At 38.9% G+C, this 26,133-nt stretch overlaps 1 protein-coding gene across 5 annotated transcripts in view; it reads right to left on the reverse strand.

Annotated features, from left to right (window-relative positions):
- Positions 1 to 262: 262 nt before the first annotated feature.
- Positions 263 to 26,133, reverse strand: part of B3GALT1 (beta-1,3-galactosyltransferase 1) — a 174,324-nt gene continuing 148,453 nt past the window's right edge. For 3 of the 5 annotated variants that reach the window (XM_071434982.1, XM_071434981.1, XM_071434978.1), the window contains 2 exons: positions 5,813 to 5,851; positions 263 to 5,237 (listed from right to left, as the gene is read on the reverse strand). In XM_071434982.1, coding sequence (XP_071291083.1) covers positions 4,028 to 5,008 — 981 coding nt within the window. In that variant the 5' untranslated portion in view covers positions 5,009 to 5,237; positions 5,813 to 5,851 and the 3' untranslated portion in view covers positions 263 to 4,027. Of the gene's footprint in view, positions 5,238 to 5,812; positions 5,852 to 10,674; positions 10,807 to 26,133 lie in introns of all 5 variants that reach the window. The other 2 variants (XM_071434979.1, XM_071434980.1) reach the window with 1 other exon arrangement.

Consider the following 26,133-nt stretch of genomic DNA (forward strand, 5'->3'; position numbering starts at 1 on the left):
CCATGCCAGTAGCAGAAGAGCCCTGCTGAGGGTGTCAAAAAGCTTTGCCACCTCAGAATGGCCAAAGCTGGGTCTCATTGGCTGGGGGTGCCAAAGCAGCTAAATAGGGCAGAGCAGAGGATGAGCCCGTTGCCAGATATTGCCATGGCTGCATTAATATTATTGCTATGAAGTTCAGAAGATTTAGATGAAGTAATACACCTGATCCGTATGGACATCAGCTTAATGAAGTTGTTGCACAAATAATGAATAAAAGTAGTATTTTGTTTGGTTTATTTTAATTTTTTTTTTAAAAATCTGCATTAACAGCACAATATTCTTCCTCATGACAAATGAGCCAATTCACTTGTTTTCAGGTAATACAATTTACATTTCTAGAAAGAGGTGAAGAAGAAAACTTACAAGACACTTTCCATTTTTCACTTGATTTTTTTTTTTATTATTATTTGACATTGATACAAAAAAATAGTATCTTGATTAGCAGCTTTGCTGGCAATCCCACAAAACTGTAAATAATACATTAATCTAAAAGAATGCACTCCTACAGACACTACAGATAAAACAATATATACAATTTAGACAAATAAATACATAAGTACAGCCAGTCATATATAATGTTACACCTAAATTTCGGTTACTGTTGACAAGCTTTTCTAGTTAATTACACTCTTCATTTACAAATTGCCATTGCCATCTACATTATAAAGACAAAGAACCCTCAAAGAATCAAAATTAATACTTAACATTATTATTAGGAAATGTGGAAAATGAACCTTGAGGCTTCTGTTTGAATACTCTCACAGTTTTAGCAAAATAAAAAAGGAAAAAATGCTTTTGTGAAAAAATTCCTCCTAAAGAGAGGCACTTTCCCCCCAGCTGCTTCGCTCAATGTGCTTTTTTCATATGCATTTTGGAATCAAAATGTGATTACAGTCAAACTTTTGAAGTGACTAGAAGCCAGCATGTTTAACCAAGTTGTCATTTGTCCCATGCCCAATGAAACAAAATGACCTTTAAGTAATGTAAATATTTTTTTGATTAAAGGAAGTCTATTGAAAAATTTTTTTTCTTAACAGTATCCCACATGGCACAAATACTATTGAGTGGAAGGGAAAACTGTCCCCATAAGTAGATGTATTGCTACCTTTCCACATCCAGGTTCCAATAGTGAAATTTCTGAGCAAAGTGAAAACAATAAATCCAAGTGTAACGAGCTAATGAAATCTAATACCAGAAAATTAATACAAGTAGAAAATTAGGATTTTGTTGTGTTGTTTTAAATTCACTTGACAGCAAAAGAAAAAGTATCTTGTACATTCAAAAGTTAGGGCACACATGCTTAAGGCTCTTGAAACACTGGACAAATATAATGCCTCACTCAGCTCCATGCATAACAGAATTCTACATAGCAAGCAGACTGACACATATATACAGCTGAATACAGAAGAAAATGCCTTAGAAATATGTACATCAGTTTCAAGATGAACATCTACATTTCTGTTGAAGGTCTGTTTGTTTTTAAATGGCAGGAAATACACTTTCTCAGATATTATTTTCAAGGTGTACCTTGCAATTATTAATGCAGTCTACTTGTCTTAGGAGAAATTCAAGGCTACCATGCTGCTTGAGCCCTGAGGTATCTGGACTGGGAGCCCTGCTGTCCTCCTGGTTACTAAGCAAAGGCCACAGAAGCATCAGCAGAAATAAGGCAACCAAATCCATTTGTTTGTGATTCAGAACCCCCAAATTGCTGCACAGTGCAGAGGGATAGCAGAAGTGATTGCAGCCTGCGGGTTCAAATTATTACAAAATATGTTCTGGGCAGGATGGCATCTGTGCTATCTGATTTACCCAAGGGCTGGGGATGAATTCCTCCCACATTTCCATTCATAAACAAGAATATTATGGGGCTTGTGTAAGGAAATCTGAACTTCACCCAATCAGTGTGTTATATATTCACTTATGCAATTATCTGTACCTTAGAAGTTCTGGATTTAATAGGGCATAGCAGCTTTAACAAGGACTAGATCAACTAGGGAAGGATAAGTCTTTAATTATGCTGTAAGAGATTTAGTGTTCTTATGAAATTACTGGGGTTTTGGTTTGGGTTATTTTTATTTATGACAAGCTATTTTTATTTATAACAAGCTCCTGTTAACAGTAACTCCTAGGCTGCCTATTGTGTAGCTTCATCTTCAGATCTGACATAGATTTGCTTGAGATGGCTCCTGCTAGTGCCTTAAAAGCCAGGTACACTTTACCTTATTTACAAGTAGTTTCTTTTGAAATGATAGTGCTGCATCTGTGAACAAGACTAACAATTTTCCATGAAACTGCAAACCTTTTAGGGTAGCACCTTCATTCCTCTGTTACTGTTGTAAAGTGCTGGGTATGTATATGGCAAAATCAGGTCAAAGTTTCCCTTTAAATTCTTCTTCAGTTAATTTCTGACAACTTTATAGACATTCTGAATAACATACAGGCTTAACAGTTTTGCATATGTTACACATAATGCCAGCTGCAATGAATGAGACTCTGTGTGCTGAGCATGGTGTAAGTAATCTTCAGCTGATAATATATGTGTTTTGGTTTTTTGTAACTTGTGGGTGAGTTCTTCATTCCAAGTTATTTGCTGAGCAATACCATATTCACCTCCTTATTATAAGGTGGTACTGAATAGAGATGGCCTGAATTTATCAATGAGTTTTCATGACATTTTGTAAACATTCATATTCAAAATACGTATAAGTATGTTATGAAACTTGAATAAGTCTTGTGTACTTGATCTCCTGAGAGGGACCTCAGTGAGTATTGACTGTGATGAGTAAAATAAGAACTTTAAAAGGTTTTTTAAAAGTATATAATTTGTGTAGCTTTAATAGTTTTTTGCTTAAAACCCCTCTATTTTGTTGTGAAATTTGTACATATATGTTATGTATTCTGTTTTATGTCCAGTCAACAGAAAATTTATTGCATTCTTTTATTGGACTACAGTCCTCATTTCTACACCATTAAAAATCTGTTAGGACTTGTTTCTATATGTACTGCAGCACAAAGTAAAGCTTCCCCTTAAAAAGTTGCTTTTGTGTTAATTGTTTTCAGGTAAATAGTGCACTGACTGATGTTGAAATATGCTGCTTATTGACACTTTTAGCATTCAGTATAATTATATATTGCTATTCAAGGTGTTTAATGGAGAAGCCATTAATACTAATGACAGACATTGCCTTGCTTTGAAATTAAGAGTTAAGATATTCATGCTTTTCTCATATATTTTAAGGATAGCTTTTCATACATCTCCCCTGCCTTATTTCACTACAGATTTACTTAATTTTTAAATTGTGTTACATACCTTATGGGCTATTTTAAGAAGTGTAAAGAAATGGGCTATTCTGAAATAATTTAAAGAAATGCCATTTGGTGGATGAAAATATATTTCAGTGTGTGGGTTTGTTTCTAAGGCCAATGAAACTTTGATGTTCTTACCTGTCTAAATTCTGCTATTACACCATTAGTAAGCTATTTGGGAATTGCACACGTACTATAAAATACACATGTCAAAGTAGGTACATAATTTCAGTGCAAATGTATGCTGCTTAATTTATTAACAAGGCTCTAAATAGAGACGGTTGTAGGGTGTCAAAAGGAGAATAAAAGTATGTTTGTAATTCTTCATTTCTTAGAGCCTGAGTCATATCTCAGAGGCTGGGGTGTGAATTGTTAAGCAGCTCATAATAGTTTATTACTGTCCTTTTACACACAGATGCAAGAATGGATATGTGCAATAGATGATAATTTACAAAATCTGAGATTTGACTCCAGATTCTTTCAGTTGGCATAATGTCCTTATGAAAAAGAGCCTGAAGTTTGTAAACCAGTAGCCAAAGTGAGAATGAAAAATCAGTCATTAAAAATCCTCTCACAGTTAATATCCCACAGTTTAACCTGTAAGTCAGCAGATCGCTTTGTCAAAAAATAACCAAACTCAACCAAAATTTTAAAAAAGGTATTTACATCTGTAGAAATCTTAACATCTAAGGTGTTTCTTGCTGGACATGTCATTCCAAATTCTGTGCATTTCTTCTGGTGTTATCTGGTGCACTGTGATCACCCTGCGGTACCGGCACAAGCTGTAGGCCATTTTCCAGTGATTGAAGCCACTGTTTTGGAAGGGGTGAATGCCCAGCTTCCGAAGGCAGAGTCCAACGTACACATCTTCAAGATGTAGAAGTCTGGTATGAAGGGAGGTTTTGTAAATCAGTTCTGCTACATCAGCTGAAAAAATGTAGCCAGTGCCTGAACAGAAGGGTGGGTAATTGCTGTCGGGATACAAATCTCTGGGCATGTACCACTTACTGCGAACATCTCTTATTGGTCCTCCATTTATAACATAACCTGTGAAGTACCTTCTCCTTGGCTTGGTGTTAGGTTTGAGCAGCTTATAAATAAGATTGTCCATATTTACAAAAATATCACTGTCTGTCTTCATGACATACTTTGCTTTTGAACAAAATGTTGCTACCCACCTCATCCCCATCAACGTTTTCAGAGTGAGGTTATGGTAAGAGTCAATAAAATCTTCCACAATAATGTCATGAAAAATTTGGCTTTCTTGCTCTACCATTTGATTTAACACAGGATCTGCATTTTTCCCAAGAAGAAATAGTGTGGAGATTTTAATTCCTTTGAAGTTGTTTTCATCTCCCCACGTTTCTCGAATGGCTTGCCTTGCATCAAACTCTTTGTGAGTCGTACTGATAAGAATGACCAAGAACGGGGCGCTCTTCTCACATTTGTTGGGTTCATTGATAAGGAAGTCAAAGGAATGTGGATTTATAGGTCGAGTTCTTATGTTGCCAAAGGAGACATTTTTTCTGGCTATGGATATGCTACTGACCTGTCTGTGGCCCGTGTAGGAAGAAGTAGGACGAGTTATACTCAAGTACCAAAGAGCACTCGCCCAACAAACTACTGTCAAAATGTATAAACACGAGACCTTTGAAGCCATTGTTCCTCTAGCTCTTCTATTCCATGTGACGAACCGATAGCCTTTGTAGCGTGAGTGCACCTGTGTCCTGGAGAGGCAGCATATTATTAATGAAACTTGAAAGTTCGATATAGAAAAGTAACTCTGTAATCATTCATGGATCTCAAATAGGAGCTATTAACCCTGATGATACTCAGCTTTTCTTCTTTCACTAGCAGCGGCTTCCATTTCTTGGAATTTTCTGTTATTTCTGAAAAATACGAAGAAAAAATTTCCATTGTGAGACCATAAAAGCCTAGGGCATGAAAATGAGCTTATATATGGTTGACCATTAATAAGATAAGTGTCTTAATGCATTTCTCAGACATTTCTTTTTTTTCTCATGAGATACCAAAATGCAAGGTAGTGTACTGGAATAGAGCAGTGTAACTGAAGTAATGCCTTTATGATTGGTAATTTCTCAAAGATGATTTTATATAAAAGAAGACAAGCATGCATAGCATGTTGACCATTTAGATAATTTTAAAGGTATATGAAAATAGATTTTATGGTTTCTCATTTTCTTGCTTCTTAGCATTTCTTCTGGCCAGTCTTTCAAAATATCCTGTGGAACATTTTAAAATTATTTAAAGAATTTAAAATAGTGTACTTTGTTCTAGGATCGGCGGCATCTGTGACAGCTATGGACACAAATACAAATCTAATTTGGTCCAAATGTTAATGTGTGTCCTGCTAACAAGAACACACTTTGGTGGAAATCAGACAGAATGGAACTGATTGGGAAAGGTACAGAAGAGAGAGAGAGAGATATGTATGCTGTCTTACCCATGCAAAGATCAGCGCTCAAGCAGACTCCATAAAAGTCTAAAAATAAATTAACACAATTCAGTTATTCTTATTGGTTTCCTTCTCCTCTCCCCCCAACCCAGTCTTTCCATGAGCAATCATAATTTGGGACCATGTAAAATGAATCACAATGGCAGCCTAGTAATGGTGGTACTTCACTGGCTGGTGTGCAGAGAGTTACCAGCCTGGACAGGGCTCTGGCACTGGCAGCCCTATCTTGGGCTGTTCCAGTCTTGCCTCCAGCATCAGGTAGTTTTGAGACTTTCCTGGATTGAGGGAATCCATTGATTCCCAATGAACCTTCCATTGCTCTTGGCAATTTTGCTGGGAACCAGTTCAGTTTGTCATAATTTTGTGGAAATGAGACAAGCTGCCTCAAGCCTGCCAGCTCAATGCTGACTCCAAGCGCATCAGTAGCTGGAGAGTGCCTGCAGGCTCCACCTTCCTGAGTTTTACTGTTGCATTACTTCAGAGCTAAAGGATAGAAGACGCCTGCAACAGAGGTGCTTTTTGCAAGAGTCTCAGAAATATTTAATATTTACTTTGAATAGAACAAAATATGTATTCTAAAAAGATAGAAGCCTTGTCTTAGAAATGTCCTCTCTGATTTCACACCACTGACACATTGCAGTCAGACCACCCCCTCGGCAGGCCATCAGTGTGAAAGGACTGTTGGGTACCCTGTGCATTATTCCATGCTGAGGTTTAACAACAACAGAGAAACAACCTGAACATTTGCTAAATCTATACAGACTGTATTCTCCTTATAAATTCTTACAGCTAGTACTGTCCTGCTAGTCTTCATTACATGCACTTTTAATTGTTTAATGACCAGAACTCACATGCTGCTCTTCCCTTTCACAAACTAGGGTAATGTGAATTTTTTGCCTGTTTCAGAGCTTCATCACTTTCAATTCATTTTGCCCTATAACTGGGGAAATTTAATTAGCCTGAGGTGGGCTATGATCTCCTTCATTGCTTGTCACAGGACTCAGGGTTTGCAGTCTGTTCCCATCAAGCAGTACCAGCAAATGTTTGGGAGCAGTGCATTTAAACGGGATCTCTAATTGTTCCACAGGGCTGCAGAACACAACAATCTTGGCAGGGCAGACACATGTACATCCTAAATAAATATGGTTGTGATAAATTTATACACAGATGCTACTGTAATGTCCAGAGAGGGGATGTATCCTGCTTTAAGAACCTGCTGAGATACTGTTCTAAGAAAGGCAAATCCCATCCCTGGTCTGGTAGGTTGGTAGTGTTTCTCACTTCACTGTGAAGCTCTGCTAATGCTCCCACTGGAAATGCCAGTGAGGAAAACCACCAAGTGCAAAAAGCCATAATATAATGAAGACACAAGAGTGTAAAGTCTAGGAAACTGCATTAATAAAGAAAGAAACACAGCAGTCATGGATTGGAGCTGTAGCATGAGAGATATGTAAGTTATTGTTTTAATGGACTCCAGCATTAGGGTCTCACAAATAAGTGTAATATTCTGCATATGATGTATTATTTTAGGAAACTATATATTGCATTATCTAAAAGTGTATGATGTTCTACATCTTTTCTTTCAAAAGGATAGGTGCATTAGTTACCATGAGCACTGTGCAGATCTGAGGGAAAGGAAAATTGTAAACAATGGCTCTTACAAACTGCAAAATTACATAAAATTGCTTTTCAGTCCTGTAATGTCATGGCTGTGATATCCAATCTTGTGTGCTCTGAAAGGATTAGAAGAAACAAATACCTTACTCCATTTTGAAAAAAGATCCTGATCTGTTGTAGGGAATTTTTTTCTCAGTTATGAAATCTGTAGGTAGCTGTGTGGGATGAATGCTTCTTATATTGATCCTTGGATTGCTGGGTCTTGAAACAAATTTATCTTTTCCTGTTGCATATTTGGTGTTTGGTTTTTTTTTTTTTTTTTTTTTTTTTTTTTACTTTATCTTTTAAAAAGAACAAAAAGAGTTGATATGGTTTGCTTTGGTTTGGAGTGTTCTACACCAACCCTGCAGAATTTTTGAGCAAAGTGCAGGTGAAGTGGTTAAGTGTGCACAGGCTGTAGTTTTCCTGATGAGTGAAATTTTATATTTACTTATTTTTTAGGAAGATTGAGGGGAAAACCAAAATGAGAGCTTCCTCCTATTCCAGCTTTTGTGAGGTGAAAATGTAAAAATTAAAGTTCATATTCCTTCTTTACTTGAGCTCTATGCTATACATGGGGAAGAAATTTGAAAGAAAAGAGCATAAGCAAAATTGGCAAATAGTGTGAATACAATACCTGTACAAATACCTAATGCAAGTAGCTGAGAAGTCTTGGTCTGTAATTTAGGTGAGATTATTTTTGCCTCCAGGACTGATTTTGCTTCCTCTTTGTAGGATCACAAAGGGGTTGGATAAGTAGCTATGTTGTATATTTTTCTGGCCACAGGGCAAATGCTCCTACAGATTACTTCTGGTAACATTGGTCCTGCCCAGTAATTTCAAGGATGTGTATTTTGTATAAGAAAATACCTGGCTTGATTAGGAAATATGAACTAAGCAGTGAAAGACTTACTTTGTGATGATTTAGCAGTCAAGAATTTCAGAGGTTGCCAAATTCTATTATTAAAGATGATGCTAATTAATCAAGATCCTAACTCAGGCTTAGCTGCAACACAGGAAAAATTCTAGGAGTTTTGCAAAATTATTCACAGTATCAAAGTCTGTGACAGCAGACCTTTTTGTTGTCATGTCTTGTGACCTGTAACAAATTTACAGCCTTGTGGGACTTGTATGTCAAGGATGTGAATTATATGGAGTGAAATCAGTGTAAAACTCATGTACTCAAATTATAGTGAATTAAAAATTTTGGGTTAATTACTCATTACTCCTCCAAAAGAGGAGGAGTAAAGTATGTGAACTAAGATCACTATGATCAGAATAATGACTGAAAGCCCATGTTACTGTACTTCCTTTAGCAGTTTGCCCAGAAGTTATTCAGAATATTTTTAACCTCATCAATCGTAAGTATGTCAAAAGTTGCCTTCAATATTTAAGTGTGTAGCAAATTCATTTTTATATTGTATTTTAATACATTTAGATGGATTCAGTATATCATCACTATAAGGATGACTTTTTTTACTTGTGCCGTGATCTTCTTTAATTTGGTGTTGAAATTCAAAGACCTTCTAACCAGGAGGATATGGGATATCAGAGGGAGAGTGGAAAGCTTTTATCAGCTTTGGATTTTGTCTGTTGGAATAGACTATATCACATTTGGGGATAAGTACACAGGCAAAGGAAGGTGTCATGTCCTTTCCTTTCTTCTTCTGAATGAAAGAAAGCTTTCTAGCAGGACAATAACAATGTTTAAGCTCTTGGATCCTTTTTTTTTAAAATTGTTTTAATTCAATCTGTCCCTTTTTCTAACTTGATAGTCATACTATAAGTAATAAAAGACTCAGGCACTGAGGATAGAGGATGACAAAAAGCAAATGTTCAGCATTGTGTTTCCGTACTGTGACACACAATTGTGCATTTGGTTGCACTGTTCACAGCTCGTGCTGTGCAAGCCAGAGGAGCCAGCCAGTCAGAGCACACAAAGCTTTACTGTGTAACTTCTGTAAGTAATTGTCTGGATGAGGACTGTATTTGCAGCAAACTTTTTATGAGCTGAGTGCACATGAAGAATAATCCTCCAGATAATGAGCACATTTGAGAATCTTGATAACTATTCATGGGCAATTTTCAGGCAGATGCCAAATGAGTTCAGCTAACGTCACTCATCAAGGGCAATATTTTGCCAATATTTTGGAATGCTGCTGTCTCTGTGAGAGGCTGTTGATCTTTTTTTCAAAAAAGCCTGTCCTATGTAAGTGCAGTTGCAATAATGTGTCTAGATCACAGTGGATACCCCTGGTAGGAGCCACAGCTCCTGAAGCCTGGCTGGTTGCCATAGCTGTAATCCATGCCCTGCCACTGCTGCTGAGGGAGGTGCTGGGTGCAGCAGGCAGGATGCTGACTGAGTCCTGGGGATGACCCTGGGTGAGAAGCCAAGGGAGATCACAGCTGTTCATCCTGACACCCAGGAGTCTGTTAGGCAGAACACAATTGAGTCAAATTAACACTCTGCATCTCTGCTAAAATGTACCTTTTCCTTTCCCTGGAAAAAAGAGGGAACGCAGCCGCTAAATTATTTAGTAAATGTAGCAAACTCTTCTCATTTTCCCTGAAGAGACATTTTTGTAAGTTTTCTATGATCATGGCTTTCATCTGTATATAGACCAAGATGCTGAAATGTCTTCACCATTTATGAAATCTGTAAATTACCTAAGGAAAAGTCTGTCATTATTACTAAATCTTGTTGAGAAGATAATTATGCTGAACATTAGGAACACATCTACATGGAAATCTGGGGATCTCTTATGTTCTAGGCTGTATGTTTTCATAGTTTCTGGGGGAAATTTTGGACAGATGGCACAGGTGATTTAGCAGAAGATTGCAATCTCCTTTCTGGGAACTTCATTTAAAGTTTCTTAAATACTCTAAATGCTTATTCTGCCTGTGTGCAATGCATCTGAAACCAAATCAGTGCTGCAAAGAATGACTTTCTTCTCTATAACATTGTGGAAAGGTGCTGTAACAGATGCAGAAGCCACAGTCCTAGGCTGAATGGAGGAAAGTACAAACCTTCATTTCAGGTCCATGTTTTTTAGAAAAAGAAATTCTTCTATTAAGAAGGTTCATAGCTGTCATATGTTAAAAGAGGCTGGCTTCCCTTCTCTTCCTCAAAGACAATGGGGACAAATATTTCTGGATCATTCCTTGTTCACAAATATATTGATGATAGACTTTACCTTAGGCAGCACCTGAATGTGAAAGCAAGTATTTGCACAAGTACATATTTCATACTAACAGTTCTCCTTTCATGAACGCTGATTTGCAGATGGTTTTGATTGTAGTTCATCATTAAATTGAAGAATTGATCTCTGGAAATAAATGTAGTATTTATAAATTGTTTTTCAGTATTTACCACCTGCTTGTAATGTGAACTAAGATTAAGAATGTACTGTCCACTGGGGAATCTTACCAAAAGCTTCCATAGGGAAAATGCAAGTTATAGAATTTTCAGCAAAAGTTTCCTGTCCTACTAAAACTTACCCAATCTTGAAAGAGTTGCTGTAGTCTTTTAAGAGTTAAACGTTGTCTACATGAAAGTAAATCTGCCTGAGTGGCTTTTCTGTATTTTCCACTTCAGATTTTTTCAATGAATCTATCTTTATAAAACCAGGATTTTCTCTTTGTTTTGAAGAAGTGCTGAAACAGCCCACATAAAACAACTAAATGGCAATTTAATTGCTTTCTTTCTCCTGTTTAAGAACAAATCATGGAACTCTTTTTGGCAGCCGGTTCGTTATGAATTAGATCCCTCAGTTTATTGGGGCTCTCCTGGTCAGGGCTTTCTGAAAGCATTGCCTTAAGCCTGGATGTTGGAGTAGTTTGGGCTGTACCAGGCGGGCAGGGCTGGCTGTGCCCCTTCCTGTGCCCCTTCCTGTGCCCCCTCCTGTGCCCCCTCCTGTGCCCCCTCCTGTGCCCCTTCCTGTGCCCCCTCCTGTGCCCCCTCCTGTGCCCCTTCCTGTGCCCCTTCCTGTGCCCCCTCCTGTGCCCCCTCCTGTGCCCCCTCCTGTGCCCCCTCCTGTGCCCCTTCCTGTGCCCCTTCCTGTGCCCCCTCCTGTGCCCCTTCCTGTGCCCCCTCCTGTGCCCCTTCCTGTGCCCCCTCCTGTGCCCCCTCCTGTGCCCCTTCCTGTGCCCCCTCCTGTGCCCCCTCCTGTGCCCCCTCCTGTGCCCCCTCCTGTGTCCCTTCCTGTGCCCCTTCCTGTGCCCCTTCCTGTGCCCCCTCCTGTGCCCCCTCCTGTGCCCCTTCCTATGCCCCCTCCTGTGCCCCTTCCTGTGCCCCCTCCTATGCCCCCTCCTGTGCCCCCTTCCTATGCCCCCTCCTATGCCCCTTCCTGTGCCCCCTCCTGTGCCCCCTCCTGTGCCCCCTCCTGTGCCCCCTCCTGTGCCCCCTGCCTTCCGCAGCTCCGTGTTCCGGGGGCTCTGTCCCTCGCAGCTCCAGCTGCCACTCCCAGCCCTTGCAGCTCTGCCTGGGCTTCCCAAAAGAGTTACCCTGCAGAGAAGGGACAGGCCTGTTGGGAAAGGGATTCGCTCTTTGACTGAAACGGGGAATTGTTGCCGTGGATGTTTGCCTTAAATACCTGGAGTGGTTTTCTGCAGAAGTGTTGGTGTGGCCACCAGGCAGTGTGGGTGCTCACAGGCCCACTGACCTCAGCACCGCTCAAGGCCAGCACTTCTGGCTTTTAGCTGTACATAATTGCCTTAGAACAAAGAAACAGGTTTCTTTTCACTTTGTCATAACTAAATGATAGATGAGGTTTTTCTCAAACCTCAATCAAAACCTACTTTTATTGGAGATTGAACAAGAAAAAAATCTGCTGCAGAAAAGAGGGCATTGCTTTTGCAAAGTTGTTAACATTTGAGAGCAAGCTAGCGTCAGACTCAGCTGGCGCATATGGAGCATTTCACAGACATGACCCCAGACTATTTGTCAGCATTTAGTTTTCTGAAGCTTGCAGTTGAATAGATGGCTGGACAATGTTACACTCAAACAACCATTCAACATAAGAGGCCCTATCTCTTGTGGCATGATTTTGAGATGGGCTCATAATAACTGGAGTTTCTTGGATGAATCAAATAAAGGAGTGCATGCTGTAGTTATTTGGTAAATATATATCCTGGTGAATCCATGGGAGTAAAACTGTCCTCATTCTTCTATGATATTTCAAAAGTGCAGCAGCTTGTGTCCTCAGCTGAGAGGATGTTTGGAAAATACTGTTTGGGATCATAAATGGGTGGCTGCCTCCTTAGCTGAAGTGAAACCTCATTCTGGGTTATCAGCTATGCCTACCTAGTCCACCCTCTTGCTTGAAAAACTGTATCTTTATTTTTCCACTGTATCTCCTTTACAGAAATTGTGAAAACTGTGTATTAATATCAGTGAAAGTAGCTTGGGTGTCTCTGTAGAAGGCAACCAGTAGACAGCTTGTCCTTTTGTGCTCAGATCAGAATTTAACCTGGCTCCTGTGAGAATTGTTAAAAGCAAAAATTGAGGAAGTTTTCTTGCAAAGTGTTATTGATGAATATTTTGTAAGAATTTCTTTGTTAATAATTCTTATCTCCCAGCTGGGCAGAATATGGCTGATAATCTTAGGTATCTGATAAAGCAGCAGGAAGAAGTGCATTTTGGTAAAAGACTAAATCTGAATTCTTCATCGACTTACTTTCATCACTTTTGTCCTTAGAGATGTCCTCCATGCCTACTTTAAAAGCTTTCACTAGGGAACATAAATTTCAAATCCCAGATATCCCTGTGAGCAGTCAGGAATACTAATTTCTTGTATCTTTTGTCTGTGGGCATTGTTAATTAGGGGTATTCAAAGTGACTGGTAACTAGGAAAATAGCTAAACAAACTTCTTCCTAATGTTTGTCCTTATGTGTTTGTCTGTCTGTCTGTCTGTCACTAAATGTAATGGCCCATTTCCGTGGGCTCATTTTGCTGATAGCACATTTTGCTTTCTCTTTATCCTATTGTGATTAAGGAAGCATAACTAGATCTGCCCAGAATAATTGGAAACTCTTCAGCTGGCTTCTCCACCTGTAATTGCATGGTCTGTAGTGGGCTGATGTAGGTATAAATGTAGACTCATTTGTCCCTTACTGAAGGATTTCTCAAAACAAAGGCAAAGAACTGTTATATAAAAGACGACCTCAAGTATATTCAGGATTGCAAAGCAGGGAAAACAGTCTTGCTCCTCTGTACTGACTCTTACTGAAACTGCTGTGGCACAGGTAAAGTGTGTGATTACAGGACTGCTCCAGAGAGGATGATGCAGCCACTTGGACTCAGTGTTGCTCAGTGTTTTCTGTTCCCACTCCTGGCTCTGCACAGCACACCACAAGAGTCACACCAAGTGCCTGACAGCATCGTCCAAATGTTTCTTCAACTCAGTCAGGTTTGGTGCTGTGACCACTTCCCTGGGGAGTCTGTTCCAGTGCTCAACCCACCCTCTGGGTAAAAACACTTTTCTTGATAGCCAAACCTCCCCTGACTCAGTTTCATGCCATTCCCTTGGGTCCTGCCACTGGTCCCAAGAGTGAGGAGACTGATGTTTACCCCTCCTGCTCCCCTTGTGAGGGTGTTGAAGACCACAGTGAGGTTTCTCTGCTTTGGTGTCTTGTGCCTTGATTCTGCCTTGATTTTGATGCAGCTCAACAGACAAAATACTCTTTTTATCACCGACTTTTCTTTGGGATGTGTCAGCTCCTGCTAGGATGGGAATGGAGTGCAATACTGATAGAAATCAACTTTGTGAAGCAATAAACAGAAAATATGTTCTGCCACTATGCCCAAGGGAATCATATCAAACCTTAGTTATCCATGTGTTCGAGGCCAAGCCTTAAGGAAAAAGAGGGTACATGAATATATGGTAAAAAATATAGATTGCTTCTCTTCACTCTCCATCTGTGGACCTTCAAGAGCTCTATAAACACAAGCTCACTGAGCAGCTGTATACCCCAAGGAGGCAGATAACACAGTAATAAAATATGCCAAGCAATTTAAGGGTCCAAATCTTGATACATACCACAAGGTTGTAAGAATTAAATAGAGTACTTTTAACAGAGACACGTTCTTTTGGGAGATTTTTCTTATAGAAGCAGCATAAGATCAAACACCCCTTTTGATCATTTTCCAGACTTTGGAGGTGCTTAGTCTTTGAGCAGAATCAGAAGAGATTGCTATATAAATAATGTGAACCAAGACCTCTGGAGGAAGGTGTTTGGTTCATAAGGTGGCTGGAAACAACAGGGATTCTCCTGAGCTTAACTCTTGTGTAGGGCTCCCTCAGCATAAGCATACCTTTTCTCACTTTTAGCAATCTCCTTTCAGCATTATTTTAATCTGAAAGATCTCTTGAACAAAAGAGATTTTAAAGCAGTCTGCAATTTTTGGTTCCATTTATTTCCCGGCTACTTTGATATCAAAGGCAGCAGGAAGCAAAGGTGAAAAGAAATGCAGTAAAGCAGCTCTAGGACCAACTACTGTGGGATCACACAGGAGCCCTGCTTTGCTGTGTGACCAAGTGCTCAACATGGGACTCCCTTCCATGATGCAGCCACGGTCTGTCTCCACTGGCAATCTGTCTGTCCATCAAGGAAGAAGGTGTGCTCAGATTCATTCTCCTTACGTGGAAAGAGGGCAGGAAACATGAAAATTGATGCAAACATCAGTAATGCTTTGTTCTGCTGCTTGGGAGAAAAGAATGACTTCCTGACACTCTCAGGAAAGTGGGGCAAGAGCTGCTGGAGGGGCAGGTAGTGTCTGGCTAAACCCTCTTGGGCACACAGAGGAAGACAGGGAATCCTGCCTGGATTGCAGAGTGAAGCCTCCCCCATAGGGAATGGTCCAAGGTGAGAGGAAGACAAATGATCTAAGTGCAAAAAAACTCAATTTATTCTTTAAAAACCTTTCTTGCCAGATGTAATGAAAAGTAATGCCACAAAACAAAGGATGTAAATAATTTCTTGTTTGTCTCTTGTGTATGTGGTAACAATGTAACCAAAAGCTACCCCAGTACTTTTAATGAGAACTTCACTGCTTTGTTATTCTTCCTCACTTTTTGTGTTTTTCTTTGAATAAAACAATTTCCCTGTCTGTATAGCTCAGAGTGTGTGTACTTTGCAAAGATGCTGCCATCTGCCATTTACTTTCCTTTCTGAACTGTGATCTTAGACATTTATTTCAGGAAAAAGGAAGTCAAGTGGTTGAGTTTATTCTCCTTTTGTGTGAACAACAATGCAAATAATTCCAGAGCCAGGCAGTAAGGCTGCCTGAAATGCCAACTGCAAATCTCCTTTTCAGCGAGGCATTAATTCATTCTGTGAAAAATATGCTGGGTAAAAAACTCCATTTCAATTCCTCCTCCTGTGCACTGGCTGGATCAATTAAACTCCATATAGCAATTTTTTGAGATAAAGTCAAATAATTTTGTACATTTTCTAACCCCTATTCCAGATCATTTTCCTCTCAGCCTCTTGCTACAGGTGCCTCTTGCAGCAGACAGGGGAGCAGTGGTGGATGCTGCTGGACACATGGCAGGGCCAAGGCTGCCTGTCCTTGGGTCACTCTGGGCTGCCACAAGGCAGTCAGTCTCTCACCTCCAGCCAGGACATGGCCCTCTCAGAACTCAGGACCCCTCAGTGGGTGAGGGGGATTAATGGTCCCCTCCTTAATAGGAAAAGCAAGAGCATGAAAAAGGGGCTCATCTTGCTCCTCCTCAACTGCTTGTGCCTTGTTTTTGGAGGAGAGTGCTTCAGGAGCTGATAAAAAAACTACATGAGATCAAGATGGAAAACATTTCTTTGCATCTGGGAAACTAGAGCCAGTGTGTCTGTAAGCTGGCACTGCCACAAAAATATTCATGCATTCCTTAATGCTTCATGATGATTTTTAGTCTGATCAGTTCCCTGGTCAGATGTGCCTCACGGTCACACAAAAGCCTGGATCAGCACAGCCGAGGAGCATCATCACTTTGGAATGAGAGGATGAGGCAAAATGGGACAGACCTGTTTTCATGACCACACTCCTGCCTTAAATAAGTATTAGAGAGCTGAAGGTCCCCTTATTCCCCTCTTTATTCCCTTGGGAACTGTAGCAATAGCCCCAAGATTTCCTTACACAAGAGGAAGACCAAGCACTCAGCTATTTCTTCCTCTTGCATCAATTGCAAACAAGTGAAAAACCAAAAAGCTTTTGCCTGCCTATCAAATATTTATGTTTAAATTTCAGTAACTACTGGAAAGTTTTGGAAAACAATTCAAGGACTTGTCAAGAATTAAGAAAAATAGTCTCCCTTTAAACTTTTTTTTTGTTTTCACAATACCAAATAAACTGTTGGATCCTTTAACTCTCCTGAGATCACTCTGAAGTTAAACTGGAAACCTAATTGGATTTTAACAGGAAATCTGATCGTGCATCTAGCAGCTTTAAGTGGCATGAATAGAATAGCATTTGAGAATGTGCTGCTATTTTGAAGATGGATGTGATTTTCTGATTTTGACAGAAAATGAAAACATAGTGAGAGGCTGTCACAAGCTTCTGAATCAGCCAGATTCTTCTTAGAAGCCAAAGACAGCTTGGCTGAGGTAGGCTATTCTCCCACACGTGTCTTTGCCAAAACAGAGAGTGTGCCGAGGCTTTTTTGCTGTTGTTTTTTTCCTCCAGATGGTGTAAGGAGGGATAGACTGCTGGTTGCTTGCCAAGGGTTGTACAATATTGTGGCAAAATGCAATCTCAGGCTGTGGTTTTGAAGGGGGCATATCAATCACTTACTCATCAGGTTCCTGTAGTTCTTGCATGTGGGGTCAAACCTTTGTCATTGGGCCAATGCTATTAACAAGTTTAGTCCAAATGTTTTGAAAGCGACAAAATTTGGTATGGTTTTCTCTCCAAATGTTGATTAAAGTGTCCACTGCTAGGAAGGTAAGAGCCAATATGCAGCTAATCCTTTTTAAAAATCTGTATCTCAAACCTAAATTGCTAAATCCCTCAGGTCAGCTAAAAATAATAAAGCTTTGGGTTTGCCTGTAATTTTTCTCTATATACATCCAAAGTAAAAGCCAGAAGTTACTTGGTGTCAAAATTATTTACCTTTATATGGTTATGGTTTGAAACAGATTGACTTTTTGAAGTTTTAGAAAATTTCTTGCACTTAAATGAAGTTATAACAATAAATAGAGCTAAAGATGAGGATTTTTTACTAAAAGGTGTGCAGTTTTTTGCCAGATTGATATGTACATCTTCCTCCTGTTGACATGTGTTTTCAAAATAAGCCTGATATAAATTGCACCTTCACTGGGTAACGCAGTGGCAGAATGATCCACCTTCTGGCTATCAGGGCTTTGAGTGGGATTAAACACTTCTAGGAACAAAATTACCCCCTGAGAGTAGCACATACACACTATTTAGTCACTGTACTTGGGAATACTTCAAATCTAGGCAGGGTTAGTGACCAAAACAGTTGGGGAAGTCAATCTGCCTCGTCATCTTTCAGGTGTAACTTTATTTTGCATAACCTGTTTTTGTTCTAGGTGTTCACTCGACCTTGCAACAATCCAAGATGCCCAAAGTAATGGTGACTTAAAATAAGTGGCATTTATGATCATAAAAGCAATTTTAATATGGCAATATGTTGCCATTTTAATAAACTACTACAAGTAGTCTCTCTCTTGTAGGAGGAGAGGGCAGGGTTGGTGTTGGATAACATTTTTTTAAAGACTTCAGAATGACAGCGTATATGAAAAACACTCGTAAGAAGATTGCTTTGCAATGAGTTATAAAACATAGGAAAAAGTTCTCCAAAAACCAAGATCAGTTTTTAAAAGTGACTTGTCAAGCTGAGTATGAGTAAGCTTGCTCTCTAATTTAGGCTGTTTGGAAGAAGCATGGATGGGATTTTTAGTGTCTTAGTGATATGACAACAGACAAAAATCTACAATCACTCTTTAGGTGCCCAGTACACTGTATCTGGACCACCAAAAGTATTTTCTTCCTCAAGCAATAACAGATTATCATCCTGGCTGGCAGGAAATAACCTGTAAATTATATCTATATCTAGCACATATGGAAGAAAAGCCATCAGATAGTATCATACATGAAAAATCAGTTGCCTTGCTCTAGTAACTAAAAGTTTAGGCATAACATTTTTTAATTTGAGAAATGATGAAACCAGCAGTAGCAAGAATAACATTGCTAGTTTCCAAAAGTAGATATATTAGATTGAGAGGTAGGTCATTTCTCAGCCACCTCTGTAGATAAAAATGTCAAAGACATTTGCTCAATATCACAAAGCCAGAGACTGCAGCACAGTATTCCATGTCAGTCTATAAGACTATGTATTCTATGGCATCTACCTCTTTTTCTGTATACCTCTTGAGTCACTGAAGAAGGTCTCACATTTCAGCATGCTCCAGCATCTCAATTTCCGGGGGGGGAGAGAGGTTGCAGGGACTTGTCTTTATACAGCTGGCATCTGTATCCTTGAATGCCAGTCATAAATTAGACTCCTATTGAATAACAGTGTCCCATGGCACCTGCTGCTTAAAAACTGCCCTTCAGAGGGACTGAGCAATCTTCTGCAGGATGGATTAAGCATTTTACAGTACTCATAAGAAACCAACCTGAAAAATATGTCCCAAACCAATTAAATCACCTCTGTTGGTGGATCTCTAAGTTTTTAAAAACCTGCTGTGTGAAGTTCCTTTTGCAGTATGTTTTAGAAATGAGTTTAGCTATGACTTTAAGTGATAGATGCAGAAAAGAAATGTAGTGGGCATTTCAATTGTGCCTTTCTTCTTTGTTTGGCAGTTGATCTTGAATGCCCACAGAGCCTATTAAACTCATTTTGCTATAGATTTACTGTTGACATTTGAGATTAAATGCTAGGGTATGAAGGAAATTTTTTTAAGGATGATCATTTTTTGTTTCAATACAGCATTGTCAGGACCACAGGACTGTAACAGCTTGCTGTGGTGTGTTATTTGAATCATTTCTTCTTGCCTAGGGAAAATATTTCTGATTAGTGTAGTTACTGTCCCTTTGTTATAAGGTTTATACAAAATTCAGCAGTGTTACTGCAACTGAACTTAAGAGGAGCTGTGAATGCTTGGCCCTGTTTTTTTCCTGTTGGCAGTACTCATTTATCTCCTCTTGTCTGATAAGCTACAAACCAGGATAACTCCTTTCCCAGAGCAGTTGTGAATCCTGGTGCTACAATGCTACAGTGAAGGATTTTTCAGTCCTAAAACAATGGTATTCTCAGCCACCCAGTTGTCCTTCAGTCTGAAAGAGATGGAGGCTGGAGTCCTGGGGTGTGGAGGGATAGAATGTAAGAGAACAGAGATAGTGCAGAAGGCAATCTCACCCCTGAGGAGTTGCAGCTGTACTAATCACCAAAGATTAGGAACAGGCCTGCCCTTAATAGGCCACAGCTGTGCCCAATAAGGATGAGTGCTATAAAAAAAAAGTGGGTGAACTGCTTGAGGAGAGAGTTGGCTTTGTGGTGTGGAAGTCAGTGCTGTGGGGAGATGCCCACGAGGACTCACTGGGAAGGTATGGAACTTTTCCACTAAGACAATAACACTGGGGTGCTTTGGATGCTGGTCCAAGAGTGCCTGCCTGGACTGCCCTCCCCACAGCTGGCAGTGGGGGTGGGTTCAAAAGGAGCCAGAGCTAACGCCCCATGATTTTACCTCCCATGTTGGTTCTGGGGCAGCATCCCAGCACATCTTTGTTAAGGTCTGGGAGTTTAGTTCTGTATCTTTCTACAAAATACCCCTAGGAGAGTCTGTAGAAATGGACTTCTGCAAGTGTAGGGCACCCATGTATAAATTAAACACATTTTTCAGTGTTTTTTCATGCTCTGGAATAATCTGAAATTTTCAAGGGCAATGTGTGGTAGAAGAGGTCTCATAAGATTGTATAATTGTGATAGTATGCTGCTTAGTCACACACTTTGTGCTCTCCTGCTTGATGGAAGCTTTTCCTTGACATCCAGTGGATATTAAGCAATTTAATGACTTGATGAGTAAGAATAAGGTGATTGCAGAAGTAGTCTCAGCCAGCTAAAAGTGAGCATGCATCTCTTTGCTGCTCTGCTTTCTGTTTAAATAATGTATTTAATCATAGGCATTACATTTGGGAAGAGGTGCTTGGTTTGCAGCACATACCTGACAATGTCATCTGGGGCTGTCTGTTACAGCAAAGACTTTGCCTGAACAATGTTATATTTTGTATCCCACCCAATGCATAAGAAAGGGCCTTCAGGGAGCAAACCAGCCCAAGCTCACATCTATTGCTGAGGTCACCTAGGACTAACAGCTTGCATGCAACTTGGAGTGCAGTGCTTTCTGGGTGGCTTAAGAGAGGGGTTTTGGCCAAGTGTGGTCAAGTCTTTCCTCTTACTTTTGTGAGGTTATTGCAGTCTGCCTGGGTCTCTCAGCATTAATAACATTTACACAAACCCTGTTGTCAGCTGTTGCTTGAAGAGAGATTCTTCCTTTTTGTTGCTCATTCATTCTTTCTGCTCCAAGATTACGTGCACATACAGATACTGCTTCCAGTTACAGTTTTGACTTCTAAATTTACAAATGAGTGTCAAGCTTCTTGTGCTACTGCTGTTACTGTCATCTTTCATCTCTAGTGGGATGGTCTTGTGACATTTGCAAGCTTTTTGTTGCTTAGTAGCCTTCTTGAAGAACACCCAAGATAGTACCAAATACTTCTGAAATGGCTCCACAATGTGTTTCTAGTATGTGTTTTGGCCTCTGGTTTTCTTTTTCTTTCTTTAAATTATTTTGAATAGAGCCTAGATCTGTTTGATAGATGTAGTGGGAAGAAATAGAGCTGTTTACTGTGAACCCTGTCTTGCCCCATGGCAGCATAGTTAACTACAAATCAGCAGCTACAGCTGTAGACTCCAAACATGAGAAATCCAGAATGTGTTCTGAGGAAAGGCTGATTTACCAAGGATCATTTCCAAGTCCTGCTGATGCCTGGTTTTCTGTCTCTGGTGTCTGCAATTGGCCTGGGCAGTGCATGGCTGTTGGTATCTCACACCATGCACTGCTTTATTTCTCTGGTAAAGGTTAATTGTTTAACTGATTAATTATCCAAACAGACTAGATTTAGCAGTGGCAGCTCTTGGATTTTGAGAGGATGCAGCACATAGACTTTATAAATGTAGCATCTGGCTTTTCCTATTTTAGCATGTGATAACATTTAAAGAGCTGGTCAGGCTTCTGGAATTTTAAATACCAGATGGGAATTTTATATTCCCTCTTTTCTTTATTATGTCTGGCTAATACTGAAAGAAGTAGTGGCTGTCTCAAAAAGTGGACCTGTGCTTTTCAACTCCCAAATGACTGGGTGATTATTTCTGTTGCTACTTTTAGAATTCTCATTATCACCTCTGTCCCTTCACCACCCAAAGCCTTGTCCATGTCCAGCATTTCTGCTTATTGTTAATACCTTTTGGGGGGCAAGTTTCTCCCTTATTTTGTTGTCACAGGAGCTAAACTTAAGGGAAAATGGCAGGTAGGAACTGGGCTATGCCCAGATCAAGTTTCTAATGCTAATGTTTTGCATTTTAATATAAACACAGTTATTTTCAAATTAAATAAAGCTTTTAGAGTCTTTACTTTGCATTAGAAAAATAAGACAAAAACCAAGCAGACTGCAAGACAAACAAAAATTCTTAAATGCCAGTGGACTTCTGATGTTCTCACATACAAGTCAACTGTTTTGTGTTTTTTGTTGTGCTTTACAAGCAGCAGAGAAATAAACTTTATGTAGTCAGGATAAAGTGAGTCTCAGATTCTCGGGAGAGAATCTGAGCTGCAGCAGGCATTGCATCTGCAGCTCCTGTGTGTCAACTGGTGGATCTAGTCTGCAGTGGAAAGAAAAATGATCTGTTTCTGATGAAATGGCTCTTTATGATGGGTGGTGTCTGTAGTGGAGATTCTGAGATGTTTGTAAAAATAAACATGTACACTCCAATATAAGAGCTCATTAGATAGTTGCAATAGTTGTTGATCAGTGCAACTGTAATAGTTTCTTTAATTTTCTAGCTAAAGAGCTGCATCTTCCTTAATAAGGATATTGCTTAGAAAGAAAATTAATGATTGGAATTTTGATATAAATGGATCCCTCAATATTATGTTGATTTAGATTTGAATGTGTAGATGCAGAAAATTTTGCTTTAATTTTTAAATATAATAATTTTAAAGGCTTTGAAATAAATAGATCTTATTTTTCTCTTATTGTAATTAGAAATGTAAGCACCACATAACTGGAGGAAGAGTGCCTGTTCATATAACATTTACAGCTCTCTATTGCATGCTCAGAAATAAGACCCTCATCTGACCTTCAGACTTTTAAATATTTGGTTTTGTCTTCTGATGTACAGGAATTCCTTCAAAAATGAGATCACAAAAAGTGCATAATTAGCACTAAATTCTCTGTATAAAGCACAGTAGTCTAGAATTTTCACACTATAATGCCTGTTTCTCATGGTAAATCTGCTGCATAGCTTTTAAGTTATTATAGCATTATATTGATAAGCAATTAAAATAAAAATGAAACTTGTGTTGTCTGAGATTTTTAAATTGTGATTTTGATGAACAACATGAAAACAGGAGAAGTGAAAGAAAAGTTTTCTATTCCTTACTTTTATGCTGACCCTTATCCTTACTTTTAGCTTTTCTGCTAGATATCAAAAGATCTGGCATAAGAGAGGATGACAGGAAGCACATCTGACAAAACTCTAAGTCTTATTGAATAAAGCATTTGGTGGAAATGGTTCTTGGCACCATCAGGTTAGCATTAGAAGTGTAATGGATTTAAACCAAGCCTAAACACCTCTTAACAAATGACAGTTCCAGATTTTAACATGAACATTACAGATGCTGCTGAAGATATCAAAAGAAACGTGCCCAGCAGTTGCCTAGTGCACTTGCTCATGACAATACTGTTTGTCTGTCAGAAGATCACCCACGTTGGTGATCTAACACTGATGATGCTGCTGCCAATTTCTACATTATGGAAAGTAGAAGCCTTGATCGTTTTGTCAGTCATGTAGTCGAGGTTCTTGGCTTTCTCTTCTATACCAAAAGTTCCCCTTTCAGATTTCTCTAGTGTAGTTGGAGGAACCAAGTTGTCTGAGTTAAGAAATTATTTCTTAACTTATTTCTTAACTTTATTTACTTAAAAAGTAAATAAAAGAAAAACCAGCCTAAAAAAGCTATTTTGCTTACTTGTTTTGAATAATAACCATGCTAAATACTATATAGATTTTGAAAGATATGATCCTGTACAAAATCCAAACTATACTAGGTTGGACCTAGTTGATCTTTAGGGTGTCTTCTAACCCAAAAAACTCTTATGTTTCTATGTTGAAGACTAATACAAGAGAGTAAATTCCAGGCAATTACTTGGACTTAGCTGCACGTGTTTACCACATGGGGGTTTAGCATACAGTTTGAAAAACCATAGGCATTGTATGTGCTGAAGTTGACTGCTGCTATGAATTAGTCATGGTGTTTGCATGAGTTTTGAAGCATTCTCCAACTCCCTCCAAAGCCACAGCACCAGGAAAAATTGTCCTTCCACCTCTGATGCTAGCAGAAGTGCCTGTTCATTATGGGCAATTATGAATGCAGAGTTCTTTTTTATTGCCATATCTAGATACTTAAAATGAAAGACTCCTAATATGGTCTCCTTGGCACTGGTAAGGTCAGGAAGCATTCAAGGAGGATCAGAGTTACTAGAATGAGAATGAAGGTCTTGTCGTCACTCATTTTACATTTCTCTTGGAAAAGTTATCTTTCTGGGAATTATTTTACTTCTACTTATCAAAAAGGAATATCAATAAAACTTGGAGATTTGAATGTAGATTTCAAAGATATTTATTTAAAAATGTAAAATCAAGGTAACTGAGTAATCCTGACCAAAAATGTCTTTTGTTTGGTTTCTTGATAATAGAGCTTGGAGATAAAATGAATAGAGCATTGCTTAAGTTGATGGATACAGTTTTAGATTTAGAATTCTTTTAAAACATCAAAAGAAAATAGCTCATTTAGCTCTTGAATGCTCTGATATCAGGCACTTATTTAAAAGTAGGAGTATTTCTTATTCAGAGACAGTTATGGTCTCATCCTTATTAGATGCAACTCTCATTGGTATCATCCTGAACTTTGTTTCTCTGACTACTGTGGGTTCAAATGAGGCACATTTTCAGGAGGCTCACTGTTACACCACTTCTGCTTTGCTATATCTTCCCTTCCCCTCCTTTCTTGTGGCAGACCACTTGTCCAGTTTCCAAAAATCTATTGGTTTTTTTTTTTTAAGAGGAAAAAAAAATAGGGGGGAAAAAAATCTGTATCAAAGGAAATGAATATTTGTGTCTCAGGGAATACGTCATTTTCCAAGTTCCTTGAAAAACTTCAATAATACAAAACCTGAGAGATAATCTTGGTGGGCTGTTGTGTATAAATATCTGTATTTTGACCCAATCTGTTTCAAGTGAGTCCATTAACAAGAACATAATGTATTTGATTTTTACATTGGTATAAAACAGCAATCAAATTAGTTATGTGCTGAGTGTATTTAAACTGTAATTTTTTCCACCAGCAGGTCATATGGTGAAATAATTTTTCCAGAGATCCCTCTCCCTGCCTTCTAACAACATTCTGGTTCTTGCTACTATTGCGATTAGAAAGTTCTTACAGGAGGAAATGTGAGAATTTGGTTTTCTCTAACATCATCATTTCATGTAAGAAGAGTATGGGAAAGAAATTCCTCAGTACTCTTGGATACAAATAATGTATTCAATAGTTACTTTTTTAATGATACATTCTAGTTTTCTATGTAGGACATCCTCAATGTTTCAAGGATAATAATTAATTAGTTATCTGTCAAGCTTGTCCCACGGGACCTAATCATCTCCATTTTTGCTAATACTACTTTCTTCTCCAAAGGTGCTTTTTCTTTCAAATTTAATAAATGATTACCATAATTAATTTAAACATGGAGATTTGTTTGCAAGCTGCCCTTAGGCTGAAGTCTGTGGCTTCTTTTTCAGGCCTTGCTGGTGTTGTGTACCTAAAATCACATCTGTTCTTTTGTCTGCTATATAAAATCATCTCACAAACAGTGCTACCTCTCTCTGCAAACTCAGGAGTACTTAGAAAATACACTAATTAGTTTCCATTATCCTTCTAATTTGCATATTTTCCTCTCTACTTATAGTTTTATGTAATTTGCTTTGCTGGGCTTTGGTTTTCTTCATTATGCTGTGAGCTTTTAAGTTTGGGGATATAACTTAATAGGATCTGATTTAAAAAGATGCCAGCAGGTAGTACAGGATATAAATAGTTGAAATAATTGTTCATAAATGCTTTTAATGCAGATATATCTCCAGTACTTACTGTAGAGCATTTTATTTCAAATTTTCTATTTTGATCTAAAGGTTCCCTTTGTATTAGACCCTTGCTCATCCCGCCCTGTGAAGTTAAGCACTGAAAGTTCTGCTGCTGCCAGGAGGTCAAGGGGAGATGTCACTAGCTAAAAATCTGAGTGGTTTTAATTGCTATGTGCTACTAATTTGGTGACCTGCCACATAGGACAGGTGTAATAGGATATTTA

Source organism: Agelaius tricolor, unplaced genomic scaffold (genome assembly GCF_023055355.1).
Source record: "Agelaius tricolor isolate 1412-34295 unplaced genomic scaffold, bAgeTri1.0.p SCAF_10, whole genome shotgun sequence".
Classification (NCBI taxonomy): Eukaryota; Metazoa; Chordata; class Aves; order Passeriformes; family Icteridae; genus Agelaius; species Agelaius tricolor.